The sequence below is a fragment of the Chaetodon auriga genome, chromosome 8 (assembly GCF_051107435.1).
Source record: "Chaetodon auriga isolate fChaAug3 chromosome 8, fChaAug3.hap1, whole genome shotgun sequence".
In the NCBI taxonomy this organism is placed as follows: Eukaryota; Metazoa; Chordata; class Actinopteri; order Chaetodontiformes; family Chaetodontidae; genus Chaetodon; species Chaetodon auriga.
Window position 1 is genome coordinate 8,043,469 of NC_135081.1, and position 22,964 is coordinate 8,066,432.

General features: G+C 41.2%; 1 protein-coding gene across 1 annotated transcript; it reads left to right on the forward strand.

Annotated features, from left to right (window-relative positions):
* The first annotated feature begins 2,316 nt into the window (after positions 1-2,316).
* Positions 2,317-16,345, forward strand: has2 (hyaluronan synthase 2). Its single transcript, XM_076737808.1, has 4 exons — positions 2,317-2,427; positions 11,651-12,277; positions 15,179-15,280; positions 15,416-16,345. Exons 2-4 carry the CDS (start codon positions 11,651-11,653, stop codon positions 16,343-16,345), a joined length of 1,659 nt encoding a protein of 552 aa, XP_076593923.1. The 5' UTR covers positions 2,317-2,427.
* The last annotated feature ends 6,619 nt before the right edge of the window (positions 16,346-22,964 follow it).

The window sequence follows — 22,964 nt, forward strand, 5'->3', positions numbered from 1 at the left end:
CTATTTAAATTACAGTTCAGTAACATCCTGTACATAAAGAAAAATGGCTGAATTCAAAGATGTTCAGAAAGCTACCTTTAAGTACTGATTTCATAGTTTCCCATAATGCCTGTGACATCTCTTCTATACTATGTTAACTCTACAACCTCCTCCAGGAAGCCTTTAGGCCTGCATGTGATTGTGTATTTCCTTGTGTAAATACTTGAGTAAATGAGCTTGTACAAAAGTTAAAAAACAAAGAGTTGAGGACTAATTGAGCTCCAAACAATATATGGCCCCTGTGACAATAATGTAATGCTCACCGACTGGTACAGTCAGGGATAGACCCACTGGAGCTTGGAAATGGTGTGTTTTTACAGCACCATACATAAACAATGCAGGTCTGCTGGGGGTTTCCCACCACAGGCCCCATTTCTATTCATCACCTTGCCTTGTATGCGCTCATGTTCTGAATGTGATGCTTTACAAAAAGGATGCTTGTCATGTGAGTTTGGATCTTTGAAAAACACCCCAAGCTGGCACAAAATATGACATCATTATGAGTCAATTCCTTTGACTTCATGTCAATATTGTCAAAATCAGTCAGTTTTATTTATATAGCCCAAAAGCACAAATTTTCTCAAATGGCTTCATAATCTGTACAAGACCCTCAATTTGGAAAATGGAAAAGCTGATTCACAAATCATGATCATTGGTTCAACAAAGTGACACACACGGATCTGTTCAAACCGATCCATTAAAGGAGAGTAAACACCAGTGCCCATGCAGAAATGAGCAGAATCTGCCTTGTCCACTGACACATTTGTGGATTCACATGCACACCACTGACAGCCATGTATCTCCAGAGTGTCAACATTTCATGAACTATCAGGAAATCCATCTTCAGCTTTGTGACAATGCATTTCCAGATATTCAAACTGAGAAAATATGCAAGAGATCCAGATGATGACGGTAAACACTTTTTGACTCATGGTGGTAGGAGTAACATGAGTAAAGGTTCCCTTTGGATTGCCTTACAGAGCAGCTTCTGTGCATTTCAGACCCCTGACTCTCTGTTCTGTATTACACAGCACGTCCTGCTGGTCAAACTTGGGAACTGCGCTCTTGTGAATCAATGAAATGACTGAAATTCCATAACAACCAAATTCCATCTTACACGTGGATCTGTGCATTTCTTATACAGATGACTGTTTTGGATCCTAATGCTGCTTCCAGCTGTTCTTTAACTTCTCTGGGATGATTCCTTCCTGATTATGTGCATTATTTTCAATATCAGGCAGTATTTACTGGCTTATTGAAAGCTCGGTTTGCCCACTTTGAGCTGTTCCAGTTTTCACACTATGTACAGGGGTAATTGAAGACTAAACTTGTAGATTTAACTGCCTCTCAGGAGCATGCTATAATCCTGCTCTGGACTTTGAATGGGGGGATGTAGACAGCCAATGCAAGTGACTCTCTCTCTCTCTCTCTCTCTCTCTCTCTCTCTCTCTCTCTTTCTCTCTCTCTCTCTCTCTCTCTCTCTCTCTTTCTCTCTCTCTCTCTCTCTCTCTCTCTCTCCTGTCTACCTCAGGAGTTTGAATGAGTTTGGATGAGTGAGTCTCTCTCTCCCTCTCTCTCTCTCTCTTCTCCTCTCCGCCCCCCAAACCATCCCATCTTATTAAAACAACACGCCAATCTGTTGTAGCCTGGTAAAAGGGCTCTGGGAGCCGCAGCAGCCGTAAAGGAGGCTCCACACACAGCCGTCTGGAAGGCATTAGACAGCAGCGACAGAGAGACATTTGCTCACTTCTCTGCGCTCTGTGTAACCTGGATGCTTGGGGGGAACTAGAGCAATACTTACCTGCATGCCCCTCAAGACAGCACAATACATCTGACTCATATCTGATTGTTAGAGTCATTGCTGGAAACTTTTTTATTTTTATTTTTTTTTCCTGCTGTGTCAATGTGATTGACGCTGCCAAAGTTGATGGCTTATTTTTTCTTTGTAAGTTTTAAAAACTTTTCAAATATGAATGAAACTGTCAGAAGTTGATGGAGAAAAATATTTATCATTTTTGCATTGTCTACTTTTTATTTATACTTTTTTATATGAATGATGCCAAAGTTGACTGACATGATGTTTGTGTTTATACACCTAAGATGCTTGCAGGGCAGAGTGAATGACTGTGGACAGACTTAAAAACTAGAGGAGACAAGGAGTCGTGACTGTTCTTGAGCATCCAGCTGAGCAATCTTAGGGGAACGTGAATTTGACTTCTTTTTCTTATTGATGAGGATCGATTTCGGCGGATTCATGAGACTCATCACTACACAAGTGTCCTTTGAAACTTTGTCGAGACTTTTTCTTCCTGTGGAGCGGTACCAGAGCCGCCGGAGTTGACCGCATCCTTTCTCAAGGACGTACGAGAGGACAACAGCTGCTTTAAGGTAAGCGGCCAGTGATCATTCGGTCTGGTGATAAGTGTTGCATCAGAAGCCAGTCATACATATAAACTGCGTTAACTTAGTATTTTATTCATGTGTGATATTATTGAAAAATCAATTTCCCTTCACAGATGTTAGCTACTGTATTTAAAATGTTAATGCGCTTGAAAATCGGTCTCCCAAAACTTGAATTTGTCCAGTCTGGCAGTTTCGTCCAGCTGTGGCGGCTGTGGAAATGTGCGAAACATGTTCGCCCAGAATACTCCTGTAATCATATAAAACTGCACACAGCCTCTGCTGAGCCAGTTATTGCACCCTGAGAATTAACTAAATTGATGACGTCGCAAGCAGTACGTCATTGTCTGAGCTTTGCGGCCAATGGGAAGCCTGGCTTTGGATAGGTTCAGCGTGCGTCTGGTAGGAGCGCGTAATTTGATACTCGAAGTGAAAGACCGCTGTTTGTGCACACGTGAATACTGAGAAGCCCTCACATTTTAGAAAATAATTAATAGTGGTAGCAATGATGGACTCTGAGTCGCTGAGCAGTGGTGGCAGACATTTCCTTTGCTGAAGCTTATGCAGGAGGCACCTTCGGACATAACATTTGCACGTTTCCTGCTTGCTGTTGGCTGTATGACTTCGCCACACGCCCATGACGCATGTTAAACACAAATACACAAATGTAAAGGAACATCTGTCACACTCCTTACTCACTCCTTACATCTGTCACAGTCTCTTACTCCATCTGCCTACTCTGACCTCTCCGTGTATAGATAACACTGTTGGCTCAAACCCACACAAGGAATGCCCATCTGTGAGTTGGATGTCTCAGGATTCCTGTCATTTATCTGTGATGTACTGTTCAGTTTCTATCCCACACATGGGATCTACTTCCTACTAACCTGGGTTATCGGTTCAGGAGGCATTTTAATGCTCACACAGGTTGCAAGCTGCAACCTTGGTGATATCCACCTGCAAGGAGCTAGTGTCAGTGTTAATATTTCAGCTCTGTGTAGGAGTTTTACTCTGCCTCTGAAGAAATCTTTACAGTAGCTACCAAGCTAATCAGTTTGTTGGTATGAAATGCAAAATATTCTTTGTGTAATCAGTGAATGTGTGGACACTCTGGCAGTGCACACATGTATCCAGACTCATACCAACATACTGTCCCTAATTTTGAGCCCTCAAGGGAGTTCCTCTGCTTAGCGTGGGGCTCGGTGTGCTACGGTGAGGGAGGCAGTCCGTCTCTGGAGGCTGTTAGTGGAACATTTAACATTACAACAGAGATTTATCTCTCCTGTGCAGCAATATGGGCAGTTCATGAAGTAAAGGTGACAGCTACCTACATGCAGCATCTGATGATCCCCAAAAAAGGAAGAAAAGTCACGTTTGGCACTATGCAATGGGTGACACAGTGATACAGTTTACTGCAGACGCATTGCTACAGGATGTTCTTCAACAGCGCACACAGCAGTTTACTGCTTAACAGAGGAAGGCATTCCATGACTGGTCTCCATTAGGGCTCACAACAAGCCTCACGTGCCATTACTGCTCACAGCAAGGGTCCTTCAGTCTATAGGGCCTTGGGGCTGGCAAGGTATAACTACTGAAGTTAGTGGAGAGAGAGCATATGTGCTGCCCCTCCCAAACACACAACACCAACACCACCACCTACCTCATCTAGTCTGCATTAATGCCACAGGTTTTTCCAGGTTCCCTTGGTAAAGCATTGAAGCAGCACTACAGTCGGCCAGTAAAAGTGTAAATTTGGATGTCAGTGAGGTCTTGAGTTAGATTCCCACTACCTCATACTGAGTCACAGAGTCTCACAGAGAAGGCTGATGCCAACACTAATGTATAGGTCTCTGCGTTACCATAAAGAAACCCAGGAGCTGTATAAAGAAAGCTGTCTAAATGCACAGCAGATATGGTAACATCCATTTCTTCTTCCTTAATACCTCCAACCATCATTTCATTCATCCATTCAGGCTGGTTCTGGGTTTCTGTCTCTCATGTTATCTCTTAGCTGTAATTAACTGAGTGTTGGAAGAGAATTTCCTACCATGTAAGGAGGGAGCCAGGTATTTTAGTGTTGTTGATAACTGTTTGTGCTCAGATAAGAGAATGTGTTGGATCAATGAATGACAGAGGCTGGCCAGATTCATAGAAGGAGACAAAAAAGAATTTGAAACTTTCTGTGGCAGATATTTCATATTCTTTAGAAGCAAGACAAACAAAGCAGAAGCCTTTTTCATCCAACTGTGAAGTACAAAAAAAAAAAAAAATCCCCTTTGCTGTCATTATGAAGACACAGTATGGGGAAGAAAACCAAACAAATCACCAGACAGAGGAATGACTGTAGAGGGCATTCTCGACTGGGCAGCATCTGTATTTTGGCAGAAAGTCTTGGAGCCTGCCACAGTGGCATAAGTCCAGTGCCTCAGCTGGCAGTGAGCTGAGCCAAGTCCACCACCATACCTCCAGTCTCTTTTCCTCTCCTTTTGGTGTCTGCAATCCTTCCCTCTCTCACCTCCTTCCACTTGACTTTCTCTCTTTTCTCACTGAATACTTTAGTCTTCCACCTCTCTAAGTCTATTTCTCTCTCCACCTTCCTCTCTGTAGTACACTTCCTTCAGCTCATTCACAAAAAAAGAGAGGAGAGCCAGAGATGAGTCAAAGGGGGAAGACATGCCAAAATACCAAACCGCATAATTTGGCTTTAGAATTGGGAATGGCTTTACCGCAGTGTTTTATTAAATGATGAATTGCTTCCCTTTTAAATTGAATACGAAAATCACACAACCCCAGCTGCTGCGGTAAGAGAACGAGGTGATGCGCAGCAATGTAGAGCGATATAAAACACTCTTCTAGGATGTTGTAACCTTTGCACGTCTGCCAGTTAGAGCCTTATCACACCTGATTCTAATAGCTCACAGAAGGAAATAAAGAGACACTGGAGGATGGAGGAAAAGAGGGGTTGTAAGAGTCAACTCCCTTGTAATGTTGTAACTTCATACCTTTGCCAGTTGTGGCCCTGTCCACCTGATTCCAATCATGTAAGGAGTAGTGCAGTGTGGCGCAGTGGGTGGTGTTACTGTTTAGCTCTGGGTCTTATAATGACAATGCTCCCACAAAAACGGCACACTGTGACCACACGGCGGGGTTTATGAGAGGAAGGAGGAAGATGAGGAGAGAGAGGAGTGAGGAGGATCAACGACTTGACTTTGAAAACTCCCATGACCTTTCAGTTCAGTCAGAGTCAGTACAGTTTCATTCATATGAGAGCAGCATCCATTTATCATAAACCATAAATGAAAACAAACAACACATTTCTATCACACGTACACAGCATACAGATATTTATAAGCAGCAGATGAAAGTATGCAGGAAGCAACAAGCCAGTCTTGAGTGTGTCTCGCCTAAGTCTGCAGCCAGCTCTCGAGTCTTTCCCAACCACTCCCTCTCCTCTGCTTCATCATCTGCTTCGGAACATGTGAGCCTTTCCTGCATGCTGCTACAACTGCCGTCATGAGGGCTATCTCTACATTTAATGCTGGGTAGGGCTTTTTCCAGCTCTCTCTCACACATAAACCAGTGCATACACAAGTTCACCATGTGCATTGCTTGTTCAGGTTCCAGACTGTGTATCTCCCCATTTTTGCATGTGTGTGTGTTTTCTTCTGGCAGAACATCATGCCTTTGAGATTTCAAAGGTGTGTATGATCTCAGCAGGTCTGGTTTTCCAATGCTGCCTTGGTGATAATGTAAACTTTGTCCAATACTTCCTCAATGGATGAACACTGAGAGGCTTGTAGCAAACCATAAATACCTTTAATATATCTTCATTGGCCTGTATCTATTGTAAACTGATGCCCTCAGCTTATTATATCATAGCCTTTTCCCAGTCTGACTCTGCATTCATGCCCAAATAACACCAGCCACAGGTATGAGCTGGCTAACTCTTCAGAGTAATATTACAGTTTGATTTGTGAACGGGACTCATCTGGCCAGAGCCGCTGATTCACTTCACAGAGCCGCTGATGTTACACTTCCAGCCTGCTGAGTCACAATAAGATAAAGATGTAAGCTTTATGTTATTACAGCTCCACAAAGACAAGCGAACTGTTTTTCTTTTTTTTCTTGCTTTGGCTCTGCTTCAGAACCATACTGCCTCTACAGAGAATACAGTAATGGCCTGTCCAATAATTCACTCACACACATATAGTACTTACTGTGTAAAGACACACATGCACTGTTATATTTTATGTTCCGTCACAAGTCTTAGAAATGGGACCCTGCTGACAGGGACTCCACTGATCTCCTGTGAGTTTAGTCAAACCATCCCTTCCCACACTCACTCACACACACACACACACACACACACACACACACACACACACACACACACACACACACATCCATATCTTCCTGTGTGTATGTATGCACACTAGTTTAGCTCACATATTTGCCCATACACTTTCACACGTGGCCAGCAGCAACAGTGAAACTTAATTGCATTCACACTCATCCAGACATGCCACATAAGCAATGAGACAGCTATCCACTGTTGGGCAACATACATAAGAGTTATTGCCTCATGTGATGATTCACCTTCCTGTGCTAAATCACTTTTTATGCTCAAGGACCAAAGTAGGTCACAGTGATGTTTCATTTATTTGACCACTTATCAGGAACACTAATACGCCAAATTTGAGCCTGTAGTTCAATGTCAGACTTTTGAAAGGTCGTACATGAGAATTTTAAAGATCAGATAGAAGATATAGCTTTTCCTAAGTGGGATAGTGATGTTTTTCCCAAAGATGACAAGGGCAGTGGGACCATAACTTTAAACTGAAAGACTGCATTGCCCCAAAATATTCATGTTAGGTAGAGGGTTTTCGTCTGTGCATCATGCATTATTGGGCATGCTAAGAGCACTGGTTTGTGCATGGTCATTCTGTCTGTTGGACAGTCCACCACTTTGGTCCAGACTGAAATATCTCAGCAACTGCTGGAAGGACTGCCATGAAAGTTTGGACAGATGTTCAAAGGATGTCAGAGGATGAATCCAGCTGACTATAAAGATCCCTTTACTTTACCTCCAGCACCACCAAGAAGTTCAGTTATGGCAATCACATCAAAATGGATTGGAAAAATTTTTGATTATCCCTTAACTTTTCATCTAACTCCATCATCAGATCAAAATTTCAGTTCCTCCAATACTTTGGTCTATGACTAAATACTTGCAAAACAGAGGGCTTGGTTGTACTTTGAGTATAGTGCTAATAAGAAAATGTTAGCATGCGATGCTAAGCATCAGCATTGTCATTGTGAGCATGTTAGCATTCTGACATTAGCATTTAGCTCCAAGTATCACAGTGCCTAAGTACAGACTCACAGAGTCACTAGCATGGTTATAGACTATTAGTCCTTTTTTTTTTTTTATCAGTAACCCTACATTGCCAGTTATCTCTGACATACTGGACAGATGTTAAGGAAAAATGTTCACATGTTTAAAGCAGTCTATGCGCAGTAAAAATGGCAGCACAAATATGTTGTACAGACAGTACCATGACATAATTGAGTTAAACAATGTACGGTTAATGTTTGTTCAGTATGAAAGGTATGTGCAGGTCTATTCATATCTAATAGGGTTATGGGCTCAGATCATGTCAGTCAAATGAATGAAATAGATCACATGTAGTTTTTATGGTCTCTGGAGATGTCCTGCAGTGATACAGAAACAAGGGGAGCTACAGTTATAAATGAGTCTGCGTTGCAGTTGGAGGGTTCAGTGCTCAATGGTGCCTGGACACTTACATATTTTCCCAACTTATAAAGGTATTCAAACCAGTTACCTTTACCCCAGTGAACACTGTTCTAACATTAAGGATGCTGCCACTCTTAACACACCAATGTTTGAATCTCTTGATTGTTTTGATAAATCTCAGCAGAACAGAGACTCTGATACTTCAAGCAGAGTCAAATGAAGTTTGCAAGACAGCTCATTCATTAATCTCTCTACTAACCACCATGTATTCTCCATCCATGCAAGACTAAACATTACTGTGATGTTATCCATGAGATAGAACCAGTGGGAGTTTTACTCAAGAGATTGTCAATGATGTCAGAGTGAGCCTGCTAAAGCATCCAACCCAAGGTCACCATGGGGTTGACACACACACACACACACACACACACACACACACACACACACACACACACGAACAACAAAGGCCAGGAGATAGTGACGGGGTTTCACATCATTCACATGCACCAAGATACAAAAACAAACGGAAAGCTGGGGTGATATCATCCACATGTGCTAATGACACACGTCATATACCGACATGCATATACACACAACTCTGCGGTGACAACATCCACATGTGTCAATGACACCTTCGCTGTCATAGATACTGATTAGAGGGTTTCCCTCTCAGGGTCTGAGGCAAGCATGGATGACCATCATGACTGGGTTTTAGTCTGCAGTTAATTTTCCTGCGGACTGAGCTAATGATCAGTCTTGATGTTTGCATTGGATCCCATGCTCATAAGACAGTATGGACTGTATGAAGAGCAAAGTATCCTAACAATGCAATGTCTGAGCTGTGTTTTTTGTGCTGAATTGCCTGAATTCACAGAACTGACTGCGTTTGACAGCATTCGGTTGGTCTGCGATGAGAAAATAGCAAACACTTTATGTCTGTGGATCTGAATTTCACAGTTTTCTTTTTGTGTTTCAACCACAGACTTTTAACCAGATTTTTTAAACCAGCATTTCATGTCAGCTAAGTGCGGATCATAAATAAACAAGCTGTCGAAAAGCAACACAAGCTGAGTTTGTGTATTATCCATGTGTCCGCACTGGTTTCCTCCAAGTTCTACAATATCCCCCTACAGCCCAACACAAGCAGTTTATGAACTGGAAACTGTAAATTCTCAGTATAGGTGTGAATGTAATCTGTCTGCATTTGCCCTGTCATGCCCTGGTCACAGAGGTAAATCAAAAGATTTGCGATAACTTCCTGTCATGATAACAATGATTTGTACAATATAATACACCAAACATTCACAAACCATTAAGTACATACAATATATTCTGATGGCACAATTATTGTGAAACATGCTTTCTCCTAAGAAGTGGCTGAGTTCATTCAAAGTTGATGCAGGGAGACGGGGTGAAAGAGTTCACTCCTGTACTGCCTTATATAGATGTGAGACATTATACACTCGCACACATATGTGCACAACCTAAAGGGGGTCTAAGGTGAAACACTCTCTTACAATTAAAAATGTGCATTTTTACAGACATGCACTCCTCTCTCTCCCTCTTATAATAAGCTTTTATATGTGCATTTGTGTGTATGCGTGTGTGTCAGGGGTCTTGTAAATGAGCGGCTGACGTTAAGAGCCTTGCCACGTGCCAGAGGAGGCCTGCTGCACTGGTTGTGGCCTTCTCATCCAGCGATCAAATGAACAAGGCATTATGTCTGAGCCAAGGGGTGTGTGTTCATATTCCTCTCCCTCAGCTTAGCCCCCCCCCCGCTTCTACTACTATCTCACTATCTCTTGCTTTGTTTTTCTCTTGCAGTCTTTCTAGATGTCTCTTTGTTTTCTTTCCTGTAAACTGTTATCTGCTTTTACCCACTTTCCTTTCCGTTCTGTCTCTCTCTCTTTGGCTCTGCCTTCTGCTCCTTCTCTCCCAACTGTCATTACAGTTCTTTCTCTTTCTCTCCCCGTGTATTACTCTCTCCCTCCCCCATCTGTCTTGTGTGTTTAGGTGTGGTGAAAAGAGCTCTTGCCAAATCACAAACACTGCTGAGCTTTGTGTACGACTTCATTGCTTGTCATGATTTACTTGTCTAGCTTGTCTTGACTAAACTTACACGTATAACTCACATGTACTGATATACAGTATGATGGTGAAATATGCAATAATGTGATTTTGTCATGCTCAAGAACAGTTTCAGAGTTTAAAACCTTCAAATTGCTGCTCAAAGTGTCAAAATTATGTTCCACAGGGGGGAATCCCACTGGGTCAGTAACCAAAAAAGCACACTTTGAACTTCATAATGTCAAACGGTCAAACTCCCCTCGATCTAAACAACTGCAATATGCAAAAAAGGATCTTCTTCACAATGTTTAAAGCAGTATAATGTCATACTGTCCCTCTATTCACGGTTCATCTTTATCTTCGTGTCTACTGAATCCAAGAATTAATTTCCTTTGCTATACTTTCTATGGGGAGTCACAAAGGGGAAGAAGCACACGTGCAACACACAAAAAAAATCTAAAAAGCTCTTGTCTTCTTCTTCCCACGGAGATATAAACAGATGACATCACAGGGTGGTCCGCTCTGTGTTGAGCCGAGCTGAGCCACGCTGAGTGGGTCTCCGCTGGTCTGCCAAACAGATGGCGGTAGCAATGTAATGAGGGATGGAAACAAACTGCAGGATTTTGAGAAGAAGATTTTATGCTGCAAGTTTATAAAAGACTGTCACTCAGAGCTTAGACACAAAAGCATGGGGTGTCCTTCATTGGTCCTCACATAAAGCCACACAGAATGTAGATCAGAGTTCCTTATATGGGATGCTTGTCTGAAAATGTTTTTGAACCCTTTATTTACAATAAAGAAGAAAAAAAAAAACATAATAGTTTCTCCCAGGCATTTAGAGAGCACTTAGAGCTTGGACGTTTGGCAGGGGCAGCCAGCTTGTTGGTTAATTAGGTCAAGAAATCTTGTAATGTGCGCCCACCCACACTAAAGGAGAGTTGGAACAATCGGCTACTCACAACTGTCTGACATTTAGACAGGGATTTTGGGGAGGGGTAGAGGGAAGGAGAGGGGGAAAAGAGAGAGTAAAAAAAGGGGGAAAAACTTTACTGCTTTCTCTACCCTGGTTTGCTATGATAAAATAAGGTATGCCATAGAAGAACATGCTGAAAAGCTGTGGATAAGCATTTTTCATATATTGTGTCTTATTAAAGCTTAATAAATCCTGCTGCTGGTATTGATGGCAGTGTTTTATGGATGCCATGTGTACTTCATACACATGAATGTAAATGTTTTCTTTTTCATTTTCCTTCCTCCAAATCATAGCATGGTCATCTGATATTCGCAGGAAGTCACTAGCTTCTTCTTCTTTAGAATTTTTTAAAGGAAGGCTTATGATTAATACCTCAATGACTAAACGTAACCCTTTTCTCCACATTCTGCCCCTAGATGAGGTGTCATAAAGTCCTCACCTACCTGCGGATATTTGGGACCACCATGTTCGGTGTGTCCCTCCTGGTGGGCATCTCCACGGCCTACATCATGGGCTACCAGTTCTTCACCACAGCCGGCAATCACCTATCCTTTGGGCTGTACGGCGCCATTTTGGTCGTCCACCTCATCATCCAGAGCCTGTTTGCTCTCTTGGAACACCGAAACATGCAACGGTCCTTAGAGACGCCAATTAAACTCAATAAATCCTTGGCGTTGTGCATTGCAGCCTATCAAGAGGACCCAAACTACCTGAGGAAATGCCTGGTGTCGGTGAAGAGACTGACATACCCGGGGATCAAAGTGATCATGGTGATCGATGGGAACTCACAGGATGACATGTACATGATGGAGATTTTCAAAGAGGTTATGGGGCAGGATAAAGCGGCCACTTACGTGTGGCGGAGTAACTTTCACCACAGAGGGCCCGAGGAGACGGACGAGAGCTACGCTGAGAGCATTCAGCAGGTCAACAGGCTGGTGCTGAACAGCAAGTGTTTGTGCATCATGCAGAAGTGGGGAGGGAAGAGAGAGGTCATGTACACCCCCTTCAAAGCTCTGGGGAGGAGCGTGGACTATGTGCAGGTAAGCCAGTGAAAATAAGAATTGATATTATTAGAGAGGCTTAAATGAGAAGGATAAAAGAATGGTGAAAGGAGGGATGACTAGATTGGAGGCAAAAGGTGGGAAAAAAGGAAAGAAAGACAAAGGGAGAACGAAGAGTGTGAATGATGCTAATCAGACACCTTTATATAACAGGTAACATATTCAGTGGTATGGGCCTGTGTGTATATATTTATAGATGTACACACGCACACAAAGTTAAGACAAGGACAGTTGACATCCGTGTGAGCGGAAGATAGAAGGAAAAGGAGAAGAGAGATGGAGAAAGAGATGGTTGGAGTCGGGGGGGGTCTACAAAGAGTCTTTTGTGTTGCTTTTAGATGGATGGCGGCTGTGTGCATCGTGTTGTGAAGTGTAGCGTGAAGGAGGGCAGCAGTAGCTGATGTCTAACTGTAATAACAGATCTGTTTCACAGGGCTGACTGTTACATCATCCACACGACTGGTATTCCGAGTCAGGGCCCAAAACTGTGTCAAAGAAAGGTTAATTTGGTACACGTTAACTCTCAAATAGCCTTAGCCGAAGATGAAAAGGGCATATATTTCTGTAGAACTTAAATATATATGGGATTTAGAGTAGTAGTGTTGTCGGTGAAAAGCAGTGAAAAAATAAAAATTCCAGTGCACTGTGTGGTAATATGGCTTTGAACACAAACAGGAGCTAAAAACATTAACCACAGTGACGAGCTTGGCAAGCTGATGAAGTATTAGGAGACCTGTTTTTATCCTGTAGGCAGTAAATATTAAAAGAAATATGGGCAGCTGTGGGGGTAGATATCATGATCATGAACCAAGAGCATATTTCTGTTCCACCAAAGTGAAATAAAGTAACTTTTGAAAGAAGAAATAACAGATTGTACCCATTGCAAATAAAAACTTGAAGCCATAAGCATTAAAACCCGCCTTAGCCAAAATTCAATACAGTCAGGGATTTTGCTGCTGCAGCCTTATTTGGTGTGGTATGACCAGGAGCTAGATTTTACTGTGACAGTAAAGTCATTTTGCTGACTTTTTGACTCTTCTCTGCTTGTGCAACATTTTAGTATTAAGCTCTGTGTTTGTCCTAAGAATAAAAGTAAGGTGGAGGTGGAGTAGTCAAATGGTGCAGGGATGTATCTGTATCTCTCTTTTCCTGAAATCTACTTAGCTGTGCTAAATCGTGCCATTTAGTGCACTTTTCCAAAGACATGTTTTTTCTATGAATGAATGATTGTGTTAGCTTAGTGCACGACTGTTTAGCTGAGACATCAGCTGAGCACCACTTTAGCATGAAGTTTGTTTTATTCGAAGCCAAGTGGGTTAGTAAATGATTGGTGGGTAATTATCTCAGGAAACAAGAGTTACTCTGTGTCAGTACCTGACATAGGTCACCAGGCCATGGCTGACCCCTGAATGACAGTCTAGATTAATGTATTCTGTTCCATTGTAATGTATCTACAATTTCAGTAGATTTACAATTCAGTGTATCTGTCAGAAAGCACATTGGATCATTCTCTGTGGGCTTTGCTGTGGGATTGAACACTTGCTGGTAGAAACAAGATCTATAGTAAATGAATTAATTTTAGGTTTATATTAATGGTATCGTATACTCAAAAAATAGAGAGCTTTCTCATTTAAAAAAATGCCTTGAACACAATTGTGCACAAGTTGAAACTGAAAGTCAACACTGACTTCTTGTTACTTACGGATATAAATTAACATAGGCCTGCGTAATGTACTCAAGTCATGTCATGTATGTAAAGTCATGCTTGTAATACTACTTTACTACTTTAGTACTTATTTTACGTCACACCATTACTTTGCCCTAAATGTAACCAAGTCGTTTTGATGCCTAAACCTCCCCAACCATCAGCCATTTCACAATAATAACCATGCATTAGAAAAGCTTTCTGCTAGAAAGACCTTTTGCCAGGCATCTCACACAGATGCTAAAAGGTTCCCTGTGCATCTGTATGAGACACCGAGGGCACAACAAAACATCATCAGTATCGACAACCTTGGAATGAGAACAGGTTGATAACAACAGAATGATTTTAATGAGGGGACTTTGAGGTTTAAAACTCTTTGATATGATGCTGTCTAACACCTGCAGCTGGCTACAGCCTGCCAGAAACCTCTCGCTTTTACAGAGATTTCATAGCAGCTTACTGCAAAGCTGCCAGTAATCATGCCAGTACCCTTCAACATGCAGGGAAAGGAGGGACAGTGTTGCATGCCTTTTTACTATCATCAGGCTCTGCTGGTAACAGATGTGTTTTGTTAATAGGGATTGGGCTCCAGGTTTGTTTTCATCAACTGATTTTGTTAGGGAGAATAAATTACCATTTATAGAAGAAAATGGAGAGAACTGAAAAAAAGCATCAGAGAGATAGTGGGTGGTGATTAAGTTTAAAGCTGTTACTCTTTGTTGTAGGAGATTATCCACTGGCCATATTGTTAATCAGACCATTAAAATTTTAAATTGGATGCACGACTATCTTTCACTTTCATGTCCACTTAATGTATTTATCTCCCCTTGGACCACCAAATAGTGCCCCCGAAAGAAAGATTGAAGAAAGACAGACAGACGGAGGTTTAGAGGGGGAGATTAATCATTTAACAATTGATTCTTGTCTGGCAGTTAAAATAACCATGTACTGTCCTCAAGTCAAGTCAATTTTACTTATGCAGTCCAATCTCACAAATAACAAATTTGCCTCAAGTAGCTTTACAATCTGTACAGCACACGACACCCTGTATCCTTCGACTCTCGATCCAGTTAAGGAAAAACTCCCCAACATTTCTGCTTTTTATAGGACAGTAACACATGGTTTTGGCCCTAAAACACTGGCAACTCACTGTTTATTTTGTGGGTTTTACTCAGGTGTGTGACTCTGACACTATGTTGGACCCAGCATCATCAGTGGAGATGGTGAAGGTTCTAGAAGAAGACCCAATGGTGGGAGGCGTTGGAGGAGATGTACAGGTTAGTTCTGAATCTACAAATATTTTCTTATTTCTTGCAAGTGAGAAATTTTTACAAACTGATCATTTCACTGCAGTTATGTTCATCTTTTATGTAAAAGCAACTTTTTCTTTTTGCTGATTAATTCCTCCCTAGATCCTTAACAAATACGAGTCGTGGATATCCTTCCTGAGCAGTGTACGGTACTGGATGGCCTTCAACATTGAGCGCGCTTGCCAGTCCTACTTTGGTTGCGTGCAGTGCATCAGTGGGCCTTTAGGAATGTACCGGAACTCCCTCCTGCACGAGTTCCTTGAGGACTGGTACAATCAGACTTTCATGGGATCCCACTGCAGTTTTGGAGATGACCGCCATCTCACCAACAGAGTTTTAAGCCTTGGGTATGCAACCAAATACACCGCACGATCAAAGTGCCTCACTGAGACGCCGATTACATACCTACGGTGGCTCAATCAGCAAACTCGATGGAGTAAGTCATATTTCAGAGAATGGCTATACAACTCTATGTGGTTCCACAAACACCATCTGTGGATGACCTATGAGGCTGTGATCACGGGCTTCTTCCCGTTTTTCCTCATTGCCACTGCGATCCAACTCTTTTACCAAGGAAGGCTCTGGAATATTCTGTTGTTTCTACTCATTGTGCAGGCAGTGGCACTGATCAAGTCGTCATTTGCCAGCTGCCTCAGAGGTAACATAGTCATGGTGTTCATGTCGTTCTACTCTGTACTGTACATGTCAAGCCTGTTGCCAGCCAAAATGTTCGCAATAGCCACAATCAACAAGTCTGGATGGGGTACCTCTGGGAGGAAAACAATAGTGGTGAACTTCATTGGTCTGATTCCTATATCAGTTTGGTTCACCATCCTCTTCATTGGGATTATCTACACAATAGTCCTGCAGACTAGAAAACCCTTTCCCGACTCAGAAAAGATGATTCTTATCATAGGGGCAGTCGTCTATGCCAGTTACTGGGTCATACTGTTGACTTTGTACACAGTGCTCATAAATAAGTGTGGGAAGAGGAAGAAGGAAACACACTATGATATGGTGCTGGATGTATGACTTGCAGACTACAGTCATCATGTACCACTGAAGTCTCTTTTTGGGTTGTTTTCACTCGTACCATGTTGTTGTTATACAAATGTATTTCCGATGCAGCTCTGGAGGCAAAATTGGTTGAGTTCAACCGAAATGGAGCTTTTTCAAACTTGAATGGCAGAAATAAATAAATGACGGTGGCTGCTTTTTTTTCTTTTTTTTTTTTTTTTTCTATTTTTTCATTCATAACCATAGCATTCGTGATCTTAGAACATCAGCATGCTAGCCAGCTAGCTTACCTAGATTTCTTCAATCTCACATTTTTAGCTGGAGATCAGCTACTGTAAGCGACTCAGCATGGCAAGATTAAATATATTGCAGTTGGTGGCAAGAGTGCTAGGCTTTGTAATATTAGCTACCTCTTACCAATGTCATTTTCACTGGGCTTCAGTTTAAGATTTGCAACTGAGCCAAAGAAACTGATTTTTATCTCCATCCATTGGGGTTTAACTTGACCGGTAAGAATATTTTACCTCCAGAGCATCATTGTGTCACCATGAAATGTTTGTATATGCTAACTAGGAATAAATCTATACCCCCACCAAAGGGAAGCCAAAAAACCACCACATAGCTTCAAGTTGAAGTCAGACATAAACTAAGAACTCCAAAATGTTCTGAAAGAGGCCACTGCACCACCATCTAATTAGTGTCATTGTTATCTTTAAGTATCTGGATGGCCTGTGTGGATCTCATGAATTAGTGAGATGAGACCACTTTACCATTAAAAGAAACTGAAAAATCCACATGAAGTTATATGGTGTCTGTTTACTAATTGGATGTCACAGGTTCAAAGTTGTTAGTTCTGGGGCAATGCATTGGTGTACCTCTGCAGCGTTTTCAAATGTCATTTAGGATGAACTAAAGTATCAATTTACAAAGAGTGAAATGGTGCAGAAAGGGCTTTAAAATGGAAAGCTGCTCTCTTTCTTTAGTTGCACTCATGTCATATGGGAAAGATACTTCCTCTTAGTCTTCACATACTATAATTATATTTATAATGCATCTGTTTCATGTAAAGGCATTTTGTTGCATCACTTCAGTCAGATCAGTTCGCAACTCCTGAATTTCAGTTGCTGTGCACAGCTATTGATTTACTATTTAAAATGAATCCTAACACATTATTGTTGAATGTGAAAAGGTACAAGATCCATAGAAACATTGACTTGCTATGCTATTAAGAGGCTACAGATCCACTGTGTTTGAATGTCTGGACACTTACAAGTTTTGTTGTTATCCCGTATGACGTGAATGCAGTATTTTTCTCAATGTTTACAAAGTGAAGAATCTCAAATTGATCACTGATTGGTAGATATAATCTCCACCGGATCAGGTGACTGGGTGAACATGTGACCAGAAGAGAGATAGTGTATCACTGCTGCTGAGACTGTTTATTTTTACAGAAACAATGCCTTTTTTTCTTCTTGATGAATATGGATGATGGGTGTATGTTGCAAGAACACTATTTTTGTTAATGTATTTCTTTCTGCCAAGTTCAATGATCACCACCAAGTAGACCTGGTAGACATGTTCCAATTAAAAGACTTTGTGATTTTCGCCTCCAGTGTGCCCTGGTTCTCTTCCTGTCTTCACAAGTTGTATTGAATTTAGTGTGGCAAGATCCTTCTGCTTTCTTGTTGTGTTAAAGGACCTGCAAGAAAAGGAGCAAATGTGAGAACAAAATGTATATGAACTAAAAGTACTACCTGATAACAGGAATGTGAGTAAGGGCACTTAATGGTAGGGAACTGCATGTTGGACCGAAACAAGACGACCAGGGGCAGACATGAGTTTAATTCTTATGCACTTTTATGTCTCTCCCATTGTTTCAGCGAGATGCTTGACCTGATCAAGATGAAATACCTCAGTGGTTCTCTTTGCATTGCATCAAGGTGTCAGGATGCCATCCAAAGATTGATGCATTCTGAAGGTCTCAAGTAATTTATGATCTGTTTATGATATTAAATAAAAAAGTGTCCTTTTTTATACGCAGTTCCTTAATAAGTCAAAGCTGGATCTCTCTGCCTTGTCGGCCCTTTGCTGTAGCCGTTTACCTATTGTTACTTTGTATTTCTTTGCATTTTATATATAGACATTTTATTCTATTTTTGCTTAGCTACCAAAGATTCTTTATTTTCACTCATGTTTTTATAAGAAAAATGGGAAAATGTATTTGTTGTGCTTTTCACTGTTCTGACAATGACTTGTATATCTGACCAAACAATGTGAAATTATGAGCTGGGGGTTTTGTCTGCAATAACAACAATAAAAATGCAATTTGTAGGGATAAGTTATTGATTTCAAGAGAGGTGATGAACCTGTGTTTTGTTCTTTGTACGTAGGTAGAAAACCAGCATATTTATGATTATTGGATTCTGTACTTAGTAAGGTGTCCTCTGGTATCCATGTAAAACCCTCAAGGTTCCATATGTCTACACTGCAAATAAATAAATACATTAAGAAATAATTTTTAATATATGCAACATGTGAACATAATTGCTGAGCTTCAAATTTTTTGCAGTGTTGAACTTTGTGGATTTGTGCTTCCTATGTTTAGTTGTTAATATAAAGGACAATAAAGCCAAAGCAGACTGTAAACTTTTCATCCAGAACATTTCAAAGAGATTTGCACAAAAATGTCATTATCTGCAAATGATGTGTTTTAAAGTTGTGAGGTGCCTTAATTAGCAATAACAGGAGAAAAACTGGGTTACATTTTAATACAGGAGAGGTTTTATTCTGACATTTAATGAATGAGACCAACAGTTGAACCATGAGGTTGTTTTCATGCCAAACTAGTCATGGGCAGTGTTATGATAAAGCACTTTTGTGTTGTGCCAAATAAAAACGACTATTGTTTTAATTTGTTGGTGTTTCGGTTTTTATTTAGCTCTTAATTTTTAACTGAGAACTTTGCAGAGAGACCTGCTTACATCCCAGTGCCAGCGGATAGAACTTGGTGCTCCACCCGTAGCAGCGGCACTCCACCAAGCCTTCATACTTGGCCCTCTTCCTCTCATTGGCTTCCTCCATCTGATCATGCAGGGAATGGTGCGCTCCAGCAAGACCTTGCTTCTTGGAAGTGTCTTATTTGAAATGTGAAATACTGACGTCCATGTGTGGGAGGTGCAAGTTTGGCATGAGTATGTGTCAAATGTTTGAATGAAGAATGTTACATTTTAATTATTTGATATAGTTAATTCAACAATTCAATTGTCAGTGTTTCCAAAATCAGTCTGGCCCATATCATCCAGCAGTCCATGAAAGCCAGATAACAGACAGTTATTGGCCTTATCTGAGCAGATGGGCGATGGAAATACAAACCCTGGTAATGAAACCCTTGTTTGCTGCTTCATTGTTACTGACTCGCCTTCTGTTACACTTCTTGGCTAAGTCAACTTCTCGGGAAGCCATCAAAATACACAATACCAACATTCATGTCAAATTCTGATTCTACCTAATGTGACAGATGGAGAATTGTGCAGTTTCTTCTTTTTTGAGCAGTACATTTGATTTAAAAAAGATGGTCACATGGCCTCTGTTTGTAAGAGCTCTATATTTCTCACCGTTTATTAAGCCTAAAATATTTAATCTATGTATTAACTATGCAGAGTTTTCTTTACACAAATAGGAGACATACAGCATAAAGCAGCGTGTGTACATATACAGTCTGCGCTTTACCATAGCCATTACTGCATTTTATCCTTTGTTCATCAGATTTCTGTCTGAGTTTCTGTAGATGGCTGCTTTTGTCTGTGCAGTATCAGGGGAAAATGCTGATGTGACTTGAGATAATTGGGAAAGGATTGAATTGTTGTTGGAAGATAACTTGATATCCTGTCCACGTGCACGTTTCAGTTTTTAATTTTTGACATGCAACAGTACGCTACCATTAGTAAATAAGTTGTGAGAAAGTGTGCAGCCCAAAGGTGAGTCAGCCCAACTGAATTTTGTCAGTATTCCCAGATGGCAAGTCGCAGCATGGATTTGGATATAGAGCCCTTAAGAGATATGGCCAATGAGTTGATGTTGTCACAAGAAAAAGAGAGAGAGAGAGAGAGAGTGTGTGTGTGTGTGTGTGTGTGTGTGTGTGTGTGTGTGCATGTGTGTGTGTGTGTGTCTTGGCTCTGTGTCGAATCAGACAATTCAAGATTGAGAGAACAGAGGTCCTTTATCCTCCAGCATGTTAGAGGGTGGATGGTTGTCATTGTAGAGGTAAACTTTTTTTTTTTACAGGATACACAGTATTTGGTTCAGGACAAAAGAATATGATATGATGTGAATTTTGCTTTGAGAAAGATCTGCCTGTTTGTGTTCACGTGTTTCCTCATTCAGTGTCAGACTTCATGTGCTGGCTGTCTTTACTGGCACCAATAATGGAAACTTTACACAACCAGCAAAGCTTGTGTTTTGAAAATGGTCAGGAGATCAAAATGGTTTTTCCATTGATGTTACCAACTGTTCATCGCATTGCCATTGCTATCTCTGTTAGGTGAGATCTATCAACAGTGTTAATACGTTATTTACTCCTCCAGTGGCCAGCTGTTTTAGGAAATGAATTAGCCTTTATTGCTGATTATTTGACAGAAGCTTAGAGCGGGGACATTTCAGTAGAGGAACAATAGCTGATGTCATCCATCCATAATGAGGCTTATTACACAAAGATTCCGGAGCCTTGTAGGAATTATTTTAAGATTTATTTTAAATCTTTGCCAAAGCACACTACGGTTTACTCAGTGATGTGTCAGGGTCTCAGCCACACCTGCCCACTGCTTTGTGTCATTTCCTTGGCTACAGTTGAAAATATTTGAACTGCCTTTTTCCTCGATTATGCTCAGCCGCAAGTTCCTCACTACATGATATCAATCCTCCGCACCACCTCTTACAGACTCTCTCTGTGTCTTTGTGTCGTCTGCTTGTGTATCTCAGTGAAGTAATTCTCATATCCTGAAGAGGAGAATAGCACATGTGGGCAGAGCAGCAGCACAGTAGAAGCAGCCAGGCTTTTCTCTCAGTGCGTCAGCAGTCAACACCATCACTGCTTTATCTCTGCCAATACATTACAGCACTGCTTAGCTCTGTCGCTAGGTAGTTAATGGCTCCCTACTGGCAAACTATCTCCAGCAGCTGACTGAATCACAGCCTGTTTGTCCCTCTCAGCTGGTCGCTACTTTTCTGAGGGTTGTGCAACTCCACTGCCTACTCCTACTGCCCCTACCCATAAACTCCAACATCAACCCAACCAACTTTTAACTGCACTGTCACAACAATGCGCTTCACGAGGACAGACTGCACCATAGAGTCTTAAACTTTGCACCACTTAGCTTGGCATAAAGTTCTGTTAACTTCACAACTCCCATATGGTGATACTATGTCTAATGTGTTTTTTATGAGTTGGGCCATAAGCTTTGGAAGGATGGAGTTTTGTATCTAAGAGCAAAGGTTTGTTTGTCGTAGTTACTTTTTGCAAAACAAATCATCAAATCGAAAGAAGGCAGCTTGTCAGCTGCAGCACACCAAACAGCTGGCAAAAATTGGTTAGTTCAGTTGCTAAATTGTGATGACCTTATTCTCCAGTACAGCTGCTAACAATACCTTGTCTGTGTTGTGCAAGCTGTGTTTTCTAGTGCATCATTGCATCTCTTTTCCCCCTCAGCTTAGTTGTCTGTCAAAGTGGCCTGCCCACTCAAAGGTCTGAAAGTCAAGATAGCACTTCTGGTGTCTGGTGATGTAAAAACGTCCATCCATGGAACAAGCACTGACCTGCCAACTTTTCTATCCATACCAGTCAGCAGGATGACTTGGTAGATCAGCTGGTGGTGAGACTTTGCCAGCACTAAACATTTGTAATGTTAAATACACTTCGTGGAAGAACCTCCACTGGGAATATGCTCAATTCATCAGAGAAAGTGAGAGACTGAGAAAGAAATGTATGACTTCATGTTTTTTTTTTTTTTTTTTTTCTTTTTGATGAAAGTGATGTTTTTTCTTCTAGTAGGATAACTGCATCAGCCCCTGATTGCTGGCATGCACCAAGCTCTTTTCTAATACCATATTCACTCAAAGATTGCCAGTAATAGCCGTGTATAATGCAGGTGCGCCACAATAAAATTGGGAAACATAAATTGCAGTAAAGATTTTTGTTGATTGAAACTGAACATAAATATATACATTTGTAGGCTCATTCTCAGTACTGGTATTGGATTTTGTGCTGTGTGATATCATAAATGTAAGAACCCGGCTGTATATCTGTGTTGTGTTTTCTGCATTTCAACTTATCTTCCGAAGAAGATAACAGTCACTGGATTTCAGAATTCAGATCTGTGGATCAATTTTGACTTTGACCAATGCTTTGTGTGTGCAAAACTGATAAGTCTGCAAACTAGCTCAGGCTAATTAGATTTAGCTTGGCTATGTACCAGCTCAGTGCAGTTGACTAAAATATGCATGTGAGGCTGTTTTGGACACAGATTTTAGACCTCAGTCTGCTGCTTGCCAAGTTCATTCATATGTTGGTGATATTTGTGTCTCATCTAGATTTATTCTTTCATGGTTTTGTTATTACAGTTCTTTGTCTTATGTCTTT